The sequence below is a fragment of the Rissa tridactyla genome, chromosome 15, assembly GCF_028500815.1.
Source record: "Rissa tridactyla isolate bRisTri1 chromosome 15, bRisTri1.patW.cur.20221130, whole genome shotgun sequence".
In the NCBI taxonomy this organism is placed as follows: Eukaryota; Metazoa; Chordata; class Aves; order Charadriiformes; family Laridae; genus Rissa; species Rissa tridactyla.
The window spans coordinates 1,697,451-1,709,713 of NC_071480.1; the positions used below are offsets into that span (position 1 = coordinate 1,697,451).

The window sequence follows — 12,263 nt, forward strand, 5'->3', positions numbered from 1 at the left end:
CAGTGCAAATTCTTGCAACTCCTTTGCAGTTTGACTGCCCAGCATCTCTTTTCTGCTTTGTCAGAGTTTGATTGCGATGGGAGATTGATATTGCCAGGCGGATTTACTCCAAACAGTGTATAAAGCTTTATATGGTCAGTAAAAAACCACAACAAAACGGTGATAAGCGCCAGTTGTCATGGGGCCCAGTGTAAGGAAGGCAGCACTGTTGTCTGGTGTGTTTTTCATAACTGAACACCAATACGATAACGCTCTTGGTTCCTAGGTGAAGAGCGTGCAGGATGCAATACGGGAGAAGAAGAAATCCTTCAATTTCCTTGGAGAAGACATTAATTTAGTTCCCTCAGTAGGCATTTTCATCACCATGAACCCTGGCTATGCAGGGCGAACCGAGCTACCTGAGAATTTAAAAGCTCTCTTCAGGTGAGTCCCAGGTTTGTGACCTGTATTATAAGACTGGCAGAAAGCGTCTTTTGGAACGTCCAGGCTTGACTTCCTTTCCTTGGGGAATTCGCTTGCACTGGGGAGTCACAGATAGTTTCTGCCTTGTGCAAGGAGCCTGGGAATGCCCAGGCAGGACACAGGAGCTGTGTCCCGTGCCATGGGAAAGGCGGCGTGTGACCTGGCGCAGAAGACCTGGGAGATAAAGCTGCAAATCCGCTGCCCCTAAGACCTGTAGTAAAGAAATGCTCGTTCTGCAATCTTTTCTTGCCTGTCTTTTTAGGCCATGTGCGATGGTTGTGCCAGACTTTGAGCTGATCTGCGAAATCATGTTGGTGGCCGAGGGGTTCATTGAGGCCCGGGCGTTAGCCAGGAAGTTCATCACTCTGTACCAACTCTGCAAAGAGCTCCTGTCCAAGCAGGTGAGCCCACTTCTCTGGCTGGGGGGTTCAGTGAAACCTGTTTATCTCCAAAAGCAGCAGGAACACGGCACTCTACTGCTCACCTCCATGGCTAAAGGTTCACAGCTTTTATTTAATGACTGCATTTGCGCTAGCTGCCAGCAGAAGAGAAGATTCATGATCATCAGAGGAATAAAATTTTCAAACTGCTTTATTGGAGGATCATAGAATCTTAGAATGTGTTGGGTTGGAAGGGACCTCTAAAGGCCATCTAGTCCAACCCCCTGCAGTCAGCAGGGACATCTTCAACTGCATCAGGTTGCTCAGAGCCTCATCCAGCCTGGCCTTGAACGTCTCCAGGGATGGGGCCTCCACCACCTCTCTGGGCAACTTGGGCCAGTGTCTCACCACCCTCGGTGGAAAGAACTTCTTCCTAATGTCTCATCTAAACCTGCCCTGCTCTAGTTTAAACCATTGCCCCTCGTCCTGTCGCTACATGCCCTTGCAAACAGCCCCTCCCCAGGATCTGCAGGGACAAAAACACTTGACCAGCTACATTAATGGGAGAGATTTTTCAATGGTCTCAAATGACACTGCGTCTGGGGTAGTATTCAGTGCCTCTTTGCTTTTCAGTCTCTGAGTTCCTATTGTTTCTCCTGCCTACAGGGGCTTTATGATGTCTGCCCCTCTCTAAATTCAGGCTAACAGTTCCCTGTCATGTCAGGTGTTGACCAGGTAGGGTCGCTTCCAGTGCAAAACTCTAATTAGTCAGATTTTTCCTTGTCATCGTTTGCATAGATCAAAGCTGGGCCCAGAGAAGAGCTGAATCAGGACTCCAGATGGAAAACCTGATCTTGGCTGTGCCAGCATGAGCCTGGGTGGGAGATGCCTTGTCACAGAAACTTTGTGCTGTGTGTCTTGGAGGCCTTGTTGGAAGCCGTGGCCTCCCACACAAAGCAGTCATCTGTCGAGCTGTGCTCTGGAGGGTGTTAACAGAGTAGAAATATAGAGACTTGTTTGTTGGCTTGAGAGTTCCTCTCATGCCTTTTTGTGATTCTTTTTCAGCAATGTGTTTACTGGCCCTTGCTTGGTGGGCTGCCTCTGAGACCAAACGTGCCTGGTAACTTTGTGGTGGGCAGGATGGAGAGACGTGGGTATCATCTGGGGCCTCATAATGGACTGACAAACCTTTCACCTTGGTCGCTCCTGCAGATCCCGGGGTCCGGCTGGCCTTGCTTTAGCTGCTTCATGATTCAGATGAAACAAATTGCTTAGGTCCCCGGAGTGCAAGTCCTCCTGCTGTCTTACTGCCAGCTCTGAGCCCACGTGGTGGTATGAACAGCTGAATTATTTGACTCTTTAATCCTGTCCCTGACGGGAATCTCACCTACTGAAATGGAAATCGGGTAACTCAGGCTGCTGGAGGTCTCTGGCCAAACTGCAAATAACAGATTTGGATGTGTTTCCATTGCTGACTTTTCTGGCAGTTTGGAGCTGCTGGTTCTTACCCCTGCATGGTGATGTACTGTCTAAGCTAAGCATGAACTGATCCCTCCTTTTTTTTTTATTTTTCCCTGTGTAGGATCACTACGACTGGGGCTTGCGTGCAATCAAGTCTGTGCTAGTTGTTGCTGGCTCCCTCAAACGAGATGACCCAGAGCGACCTGAAGACCAGGTTCTAATGCGCTCGCTTCGTGACTTTAACATCCCCAAGATTGTGACCGATGATGTGCCGGTGTTTATGGGGCTGATTGGGGATCTTTTCCCTGCACTGGATGTGCCTCGGAAGCGTGACCTGAATTTTGAGTCATTTGTGAGGCAGGCTGTGCTGGACCTCCGTCTGCAGGCTGAGGACAACTTTGTGCTCAAGGTAAGACCGAACGATCTTCTTGGGTACCTACTCCACCGTCAAATCATTTGGGTTTTCTCAACCATCTTTGCTTCTACAAAGAGGGCTCTGCACAATATTCCCCTTGCAGGCAGGCCTTGATGGAGGACAGAATCAGCTACGCTGGCTCTGATGCAGTTGCACCTGCCCCTGCAGCCCTCACTGGTTTGGCCCCTGAGTTTACAGAGGAGCCAACTCTTGTAGGCTCATGAAAGTGTGTCCCTTGGAGAGCAGAGCCTCATCGGCTCATGGCTGCCGGATGTAAATGGTGCTGGAGGTTTGTCTGCAGGCTGAGGATTTCACCCATCGTGGTTAGAGTGGCTAGACCAAACTCGGTGTCATCTTTCTAAAGAAGAGGCCTAATGTAGATCTGAACTTCAGTTTGTCATTTTTGTCTAAAATTTGGGAGTGTTTTTCCTCAGGTGGTGCAGCTGGAGGAGCTGCTGACAGTCCGGCACTCTGTTTTCGTGGTGGGTAACGCAGGCACAGGCAAGTCTCAGGTGATGAGATCCCTGAACAAGACGTACCAGATAATGAAGCGGCGTCCTGTCTGGACAGACCTTAACCCCAAGGCAGTCACCAACGATGAGCTTTTTGGCATCATTAATCCAGCAACAAGAGAGTGGAAAGATGGTAAATGTCTTTTCATGACTGAATCTGCAGGTAAAGAAGGATATTGTTAATGAACTTCCTGAGAAGCAGCAGGATGACTGGTTCTTTGTATGCAGGTCTGAAAGCCCAGGTGCTTGTCTGCTGCTCACAGCCGTGGCAGAGTTTGTTGTTCAAAGGACGCATAGGATGTTTTAACTCTTAGGTCCTCAGCTGGGAAGTATAGCATAAACCTGCTTTATCCTATTGCCATAAGAATAATTATATCCATTAATACCAACCTTTACCAGTTCCTAAACGGGGCAGGCAGTTTTTCGGAGTTGGCTGGACGGGTGATGGAAGAGAGTTCCCTCCCGCCCTAAGGTGTGCACCGGGGCACCCGAAAATGTCCCATCCCCAGGTTTCCATAGTTGGTGGCACACACGCGGGAGCCTTACAGTGGTGTTTTTCCACTTAATATTGCTGCCCAGTCTCTGTAATACACCAGCATTTGCCAGTCTGGTGATCCTGATTGCTCCTGAGGAAAATAAGACGAGCATTTAAAACTTGCTGAAAGATTACAGAAATCTGGAGTGAAAATGTTTGGTTGTGACTAATACATAAAGGCAGCTTTGATTTACGTGAGCGGCTGGTTTGGGAGGTGTGGGGGAGGGAAGGGAAGATGTTGCCATAAATCACCCTCGGCCAGACGTCCGCTGGGAGATGAGCTGCCCTCCACCTCCCCTGCCTCCCCCCACAGACCCCTCCTTGACCCCCTGCCCTGCTCCAGTGCCAGGGCTAACTTCTTTTTAATTGTAATTAGGGACCCTAAATCAAAGTGACAGAGGGAATTGCAGGATACAGCCTGAACTCTGCAGCCTGGCTGCAGCAGTGACTGCAGACCGAGGACTGCGGGTGGCACTGACCAGCAGGAGGGACATCTTACGGGTGGCTGTCCAGTGGCTTCTGGCCTGTAATGTTTTAAGGGAACTTGCAGGACTCCTTCCAGCGGTTTCAAGGCAGATATTTTCTGCATTAACCATTCCTGAAAATTTTGTTTCGTGTTGCCGAAGACTGGGAAGGCAGTCTTCACCAAAGCCTAACGAGATGATCCCTTACTCCTTTCATTATCAGGAGTTGAAAAGGTTATATGTGTTAGGTCGTAAAAGGTCCCATAAGGGAGTCCTAAAAGTGTTGGTTGTAGAACCAAACCCTTCTTTTAAATCCCAAGGCTGCTCGGTGGTGTGGATGCACAAGGGCAGGAGAGAGGCACTTTTCCCTCCGCTGCTGTCATGGTGGGTAGAGGAAAGCATTGATGCTCTGAGACAGGAGCTGTTTCTGATCCTAATGATGTTGGAGCCATTTCCAAGGTGTGTGTCCAACGTGTGAGGAACCGAGGTGAGGCAGAGCCAGTGCGGTGTTACTTTTTTTCACCCGATCTCGAATCGGATACCTGTTTCAGGTGAGCTGTTCTGCATTTTTTGTGCACAAGCTTTGTCTTCAGACTTATAATCCCGCTGGCTCTTCCTGACCCGGAGCACAAAGCATTAGCTTGTCCTGGACAAAAACAAACAAACAAAAAAAAAAACCCCAAGAAAATAGTGTGCTTGTCACAATTCACCAGAAGAGAGGCTTTTTTTTTAATGTTTGCCTGATGTTTTTTCATGAAGCCCAGTGTCTCCCTAGGTATTTTCATGTGTAGAGGAGAGCGATAGTTTTGTGGCGTTTTCATTTGCTCTGCAGTACTGCTGCTCTGTTCCCAGCCGTCCTGCTCTTCTTAACATTCATTATTTACTCCCCTCGAGACGCTGTATCCTCTCTGTCTCCTTGATTTTACTGACATTTTGTTCTGTCATTCAGTGTCATTCTGTGCTTGTTCTCCCCTCAATCTCACTAAAGCCATGACCCAGCGTTTAATGCATCTTGATTTCCCTGATTTACTTCGAGCCACAAAAAAACCTTTATAAGAATTTCCAAAGCATATTCAGATGGTTTTCTCTGCATTGTGTCATTCATGCCTTCTTCTGCCTCTCAGTATCTGCTCTTCATTTTTCTTATCCCTTATGATTCTCGGTGGGAATGAAGCGTGTGTGGAGGTCTGCAGTCATTTTGAGTGGTGCTAACTGGTAATCACGGAATCACGGAATCACGGAATCTTCAGAGTTGGAAGGGACCTCTAGAGATCATCTAGTCCAACTCCCCTGCTAGAGCAGGATTGCCCAGAGCACATCCCTCAGGGCTGCATCCAGGCAGGTCTTGAAAATCTCCAGAGAAGGGGACTCCACAACCTCCCTGGGCAGCCTGTTCCAGTGCTCTGTCACCCTCACTGTAAAGAAGTTTTTCCGTGTATTTGAACGGAACTTCCTATGTTCTAGCTTGTGCCCATTGCCCCTTGTCCTGTCACTGGGAACCACTGAAAAGAGCCTGGCTCCGTCCTCCTTAAAGCCACCCTTTAGGTACTTGTAAACATTAATCAGGTCCCCCCTCAACCTTCTCTTCTCCAGGCTAAAGAGTCCCAGCTCTTTCAGCCTTTCCTCGTAAGGGAGGTGCTCCAGTCCCACAATCATCTTGGTTGCCCTACGCTGGACTCGCTCCAGTAGTTCCCTGTCCCTCTTGAACTGGGGAGCCCAAAACTGGACACAGTACTCCAGTTGTGGCCTCACCAGTGCAGAGTAGAGGGGGAGAATGACCTCCCTCGACCTACTGGCCACAGTCTTCCCTATGCAGCCCAGGATGCCATTGGCCTTCTTGGCGACAAGGGCACACTGCTGGCTCATGGATAATTTGCTGTCTACCAGGACCCACAGGTCCTTCTCCTCAGAGCTGCTTCCCAGCATGTCCGCCCCTAACCTATACTGGTGTTTGGCATTCTTCCTTCCCAGGTGCAGGACCCTACACTTGCTTTTGTTGAACCTCATTAGGTTCTTCTCTGCCCAGCTCTCCAGCCTGTCCAGGTCACGCTGGATGGCAGCACGGCCCTCTGGAGTGTCGGCCACCCCTCCCAGCTTGGTATCATCAGCAAGCTTGCTGAGGATACACTCTGTCCCCTCATCTAGGTCATTAATGAATATATTGAACAAAATTGGTCCAAGTATTGACCCCTGAGGGACACCACTCGTTACAGGCCTCCAACTGGACTCTGTGCCGCTGATCACAACCCTCTGGGTTCTGTCACTCAGCCAGCTCTCGATCCACCTCACTGTCACCTCGTCTAGCCCATACTTCCTCAGCTTCCTAATGAGGATGTTATGGGAGACAGTGTCAAAAGCCTTGCTAGGGTCAAGGTAGATGACATCTACGGCTCTCCCCGCATCCAGCCAACCCGTTATAACATCATAGAAAGCTATCAGATTGGTCAGGCATGATTTGCCCTTGGTAAATCCATGCTGACCACTTCCAATAACTTCCTGTTCCTCTATGTGTTTGGAGACGACATCCAGAATGAGTCGCTCCATTACCTTCCCAGGGACAGAGGTGAGACTAACCGGCCTGTAGTTCCCTGGGTCCTCCTTCTTGCCTTTTTTGAAGATTGGAGTGATGTCAGCCTTCCTCCAGTCCTCAGGCACCTCTCCTGTTCCCCATGACTTTTCAAAGACAATGGAGAGTGGTCTAGCGATAACATCTGCCAGCTCTCTCAGCACTTGCGGGTGCATCCCGTCAGGGCCCATGGATTTATGAATGTCCAGCTTGGCCAAGTGGTCTCTGACCCGGTCCTCCTCAACTAAGGGAAAATCTTCCTCTCTCCAGACCTTCCCCCTTGCCTCCAGGGTATGGGATGCGTGAGGGACGGCTTTATCAGTGAAGACCGAAGAAAAGAAGACATTCAGTAGCTCTGCCTTCTCTGTGTCTTCCACCACTAGGGCACCCGTCTCATTCATCAGTGGACCTATATTTTCCCTAGTCTTCCTTTTTCTGTTGATATACTGGAAAAATCTCTTCTTGTTGTCTTTAACTGCAGTGGCGAAGCTGAGTTCTGATTGAGCTTTGGCCCTTCTAATCTTCCCCCTGCATAGCTTTGTTATATCTTGATAATCCTCATAAGTTGCTAAGCCCCTTTTCCAGAGAATGTAAGCCTTCCTTTTTTTCCTGAGGTCCAGCCAAAGCTCTCTATTTAGCCAGGCTGGCCTTCTTCCCCGTCGGCTCGTCTTTTGGGACATGGGGATGGCCTTCTCCTGTGCTTCTAAGAGCACCTGCTTGAAGTATGACCAGCTTTCCTGGGCACCTTTGCTCTTCAAAACTGCCTCCCAAGGGACACTCTCAACCATGCTCCTAAACAGGCTAAAGTCTGCCCTTTGGAAATCCAAGGTGGCAGTTTTGCTGGCTCCCCGCCTCCCTTCACCAAGAATTGAAAACTCTATCATTTCATGGTCACTCTGCCCAAGACGACCTCCAACCTTTACATCCCCCACAAGACCTTCTCTGTTAACAAACAGTAGGTCCAGTGGGGCACTTCCCCTAGTAGGTTCCTTCACCAGCTGTGTGATGTTTTTTTTTTCTTCAAAGCAGACTTGACCCATATCGTGATATAATAGTATTTATGTACATGTGCATAGGGATTTGAATGCTTAAGAAGAAAGCCTTAATTAGGATAACTTTTAGTAAGTTGGTGGAGAAAACTGGTAGAGCAGGTGGCAACTTCAGTGTTCATCAACATATTCCTGTCACCCTCCCAGGACTGTTTTCATCAATCATGCGAGAGCTGGCCAACATCACACATGATGGTCCCAAGTGGATGGTACTAGATGGAGATATTGATCCGATGTGGATTGAGTCTCTTAATACTGTGATGGATGATAATAAGGTAATGAATGTAAGTTACAGGGGCAAGTATTCTGTGACTGCATGGCATTTGACTGCCTAGGAGAAATGCAGATGCTGAAATCACACCTCCTAGAATAATGCAGTTGTGTTTCTTCAGCTATACCAAACAATATTGCATAAAGAAAATGGTGCATGAGGGAAATTGCTCAAAGCATGTTTTCATCGGAAATTCCCTTTTCTGGAGAGTTGGGCTCATGAGTAACCTCAGATGTCCTGATCATAACTTCATGCCCGTTAAAAATAGAGTGGGGTCAGAGTCCTACACCTTTTCCCCACCGTAAGCGGGTGCTGTTCATTCTGGGTCATGGAAGAGAGAGGGATCGTTCTGTTACCTGCTAGAAATGAGCTGCTTTGCCTCGAGGCACTGGGCTGACAGCAACCAAGGTTTTTAGTGCAAAGTGCTGAACGCTTTTCGTTCCTGTTCCGGGGGAAGACGTTAATCTGTCTGTGTGTCTGTCTGCCGCGTGCAGGTGCTGACCCTGGCAAGCAACGAGAGAATCCCACTGAACCCAACGATGCGGCTGATCTTCGAGATCAGCCACCTGCGCACAGCCACCCCCGCCACCGTGTCCAGAGCGGGTGAGTCCTGGCCTGAGCTTCATACTGGGATTTTGCATGGACCAAGTAGGATCTAGTGCCATTAACCAGTCCTTTGTTGGCCAACTTGGTTCCTGTTGAAGGTACCCAACCTGGGATCACAGCTGCCTTTGGTGGACAGGGTAGGTTCCCGAAACACATAGACAAACTGAGGATCCGGACCCCAAATCCATCTATGGAGCCGTCATCATCTTGGAGATTTACCCAGAGCTCTCTGTTGATGGATGTTCATGGCTTTGGCATTGCTGAGAGAGTGCTGCTGCTGTGCAAAGCCCTGTATGGACCTGATGAGGAGAGGGATAGTCTCTGTCCCGCAGAGCTTCTGATCTTCTGGAGAAGTGCATGAAGTATGGGAGAAAGGAATGAAGGTGTCCCCTAGTTTTACACGTGGGGAAATGGGGCCCAGAGCAATAATGTGACTCAGGCCAGACCATATTCTGAATTTGGGGCAGCGTCAGGAAAGGTGTTCTGGTTTCCTAAGTCTCTTGACTGTTAATGTTTCTATGCCGCAGAGGGGCAGGAGGAGGGGGTAGGTAGTGGGGCACCCAGGCGTATTTGACAGAGTTTTAGTTATGTGAAAATAGATGAGAAATTCTGCTGGAGGAAAGGAATAGTCTCTGCTGTGTCCTTACTGTATGTTCTCTCTTATCCTGGGCCTAAAGGGATCCTGTACATCAACCCGTCGGATCTGGGCTGGAATCCCCCAGTGAGCAGCTGGATTGACAGGCGAGAGATCCAGTCCGAAAGAGCCAACCTGACCATTTTGTTTGATAAGTACCTGCCAATTTGCCTGGACACCCTCAGAACAAGGTACCTGTCTCAAGAGTGTTTGTATCTCCGCTGGCAGGGGCAGGGGGACACTCGCCGCTTTCCAGACCAGCTGTGCTGTGCTGGGGTTGTGCTGCACATGGCTTGGGTGGCTGGTTTCCTCCTCGCCCCTGAGAGCCCTGAACATCAGTGGCTTAAGCTCAGAGAAACAATGGGGCAAGGTGGGGCAGCTGACGTTCCTGCCCATCCTTTGTCGGTCATATCTGGTTTTCATCTGATTTTGATTTGATTGTTCCTGTACTGCTTCTACCAGTTCTGTATCTCTTGGAAGGTAAATCCAAGAGGTCCTAAAGAGGAAGCTTTTCAGTGTCCTGATGTGTCAGGCTGGACCCGAGTCCAGTCCACAAGTTATCTTTCAGTAGAGCAGATTTCAGACCACTGCTGAAGGAAAGTTTTCAGTATGCAGCATGGAAGGTGGAGAGAGCAGATCCTCTTTTTTCTTCTCCCCACTGCTTTTCCCACCCCTCAGTGATGAGAAGGAAGTTGGTGTTTGTGGGAGAGAGCGGGATTGCTTTACAGGCAGTTCTCTCTTGAATTTCTTTCCTGTTGCATTTGAACAAAATGAAGTCAGTCTGTGCGGACATCCAGCCTGGGCGTGTTTCATGGTTGGACACCAGTCCAATGAACATGAAGAACTTGGATGTTTGGAAGAGCCATGGTGCTTCTTAGCTTGAGTTATCTTCAAAGCCTCCAGAGAAGCCACATGTTTCTTGCTTATCATCATGGGAGATGGATCCCTTACTCATACTGTGGTGAGGACTGGCCAAAGTAGAGTCCCAACAAACATGAGTAAGGGAGCTGCTCCCATCCTTGGCTTGCTTCCTATAGTTGCACCTTCATTTAAAAAAAAAATAAATAAATAAATCAGCGTGCAATTAAGCATGGGAGTTGTCAGCGACAATGGGGATGTGTCGGAAGGGGTGGAATTAGTGAAAGCAGTGGTCTTTGGAAATAGGAGTTAGGTGTCTTCCTAGGGAGCTGCTCCCTGGGGAACCAAGCTGGTTACAGCTGTTGGCAGCAAAGTCCATTGGACATTTCCCACTCCGTTTGCTGAACATTGTGTCAGACCGTGAAATCCACAGGATTAGCTACAGGCAGCCCTGAGCTGAGTATTTTGGTAGCTTACTTAATTCAAAAATTGTAGAACCAACCTTTCAAATAGCTATAATTACTTTATGGAGGACTTCAGTGCTGCTACAATATTAGTTTGGAATTCTGTAAGTGTAGCTTAAATGAATGTAAAATGGCAAGATGAAAGGGCTTATTTTATTACTCCTCTATTTGACCGCTTTTGAACTCATCGTGTTCACAGGAAATCATTGCCTTTAGCAAGTCTTCCATTTTACTTCTTTCAAGAGGATCAAAGTTTTAAAATGCTTGAAACTTCTGATTACTGTTATTACTTGTATATGTGCCGGTGCCAGCAGGTCCGGGGGAGAGAACGGGTGTTCTCTTTATTGCTGTCCCCAGGACTAAGACACGCAGTGCTGACGAGTAAAGTGCTAATACTCCGAAAAAGCATTTCTAGGCTTGTCTTCCTGGGCTGTGAGTGGCTGTGTTGCTGGACCCAATTATATTTCCTGTGCTTTCAATTTCCATCCCTTAGGTTTAAGAAGATTATTCCCATTCCTGAGCAGAGTATGGTTCAGATGCTGTGCTACCTCCTCGAATGCCTCCTGACGGAGGAGAACACGCCTCCCGACTGTCCCAAGGAGCTTTATGAACTTTACTTTGTCTTTGCTGCCATCTGGGCCTTTGGTGGATCGATGTTTCAAGACCAGGTAAGAAGGAAGATGCTGCTTCAGCATCTTTTATACAGGCTTTTTTTGGGGTGGTTTTGGGTTTTTTTTTAATACTTTCCAAAACATAGTGCTATATCAGTAATGCTGTTTTCCTGGGGCTCTCGTATAGGTGATAATAAACTACAAACCTGAACCCCACAATTCCTTTTGCGAAAGACCTCGTTATCCAGGGTGTAACACCAGAGGAGAACGGCTGAGGAGTCGAGTGACAAAGGCGAAGGGATGTTTGCTTATGCAGACACATCTCACTGGGGAGAAACATGAGGTTAATTTATAGAGGACTGTGGATGTGCATAATGTGATCAAATTAAGACTGACTTACCAGATAAATACATCAGTGGAGCCGCCTTTCAGCCATCTGACTGCACAGGTAGACACAAAGCGGCCGGTGCTTTGTCCCCACCTGGCTTTTATTAAACATAGGTGGATGTCAAGAACTGACTGTCCTCAGTTCTGATAGAAGTACAGAAGAAAGAGGGGTGGTCAGCAGGGCAGGGTGGGCTTTGGGGACTATGCGCTTCCGCTTAAGCGGGAGAAGACAGTGGTTCTGCTCTTGAAATACTCTTTGCTGGTGAGGTTGAGGTTGATGGTTGTAGGCGCTCAGCTCCACCTCCCCTGCGGGCAGACAGACAGGTCTCTGGCTTGAGCTGCTGGGCCCAGTCAAGCTGCCGGTGGGTGGATGTCCACACCCGAGACTGTAGTGCTGGAGGGCACGATCTATAGATGAAGGTCTTCTTGGCCCAGGAGGACTAATCAGACCATGGTTCGCTAGTGGTGTCTCTGACATTCAAAGTTTGCTCATGTCCGAGAGGCAGAGGAAGACAGGGCACTGCTCTCCATGCTGCTTCCCGCAATACATCTATCCTATGGATTAATTGCAGCTGTCAGCCTCTGAAC

The 12,263-nt window shown here is 48.6% G+C and overlaps 1 protein-coding gene across 4 annotated transcripts in view; it reads left to right on the forward strand.

Moving 5' to 3' along the window:
• DNAH9 (dynein axonemal heavy chain 9) overlaps positions 1 to 12,263 on the forward strand; it is a 226,721-nt gene that overhangs the window by 49,852 nt on the left and 164,606 nt on the right. For all 4 annotated transcript variants that reach the window (XM_054221603.1, XM_054221601.1, XM_054221602.1 and 1 more), the window contains 8 exons: positions 266 to 423; positions 725 to 863; positions 2,425 to 2,712; positions 3,153 to 3,363; positions 7,992 to 8,119; positions 8,610 to 8,718; positions 9,399 to 9,546; positions 11,171 to 11,345. In XM_054221603.1, the coding sequence (XP_054077578.1) occupies positions 266 to 423; positions 725 to 863; positions 2,425 to 2,712; positions 3,153 to 3,363; positions 7,992 to 8,119; positions 8,610 to 8,718; positions 9,399 to 9,546; positions 11,171 to 11,345 (1,356 nt within the window). The remainder of the gene's footprint in view (positions 1 to 265; positions 424 to 724; positions 864 to 2,424; positions 2,713 to 3,152; positions 3,364 to 7,991; positions 8,120 to 8,609; positions 8,719 to 9,398; positions 9,547 to 11,170; positions 11,346 to 12,263) is intronic.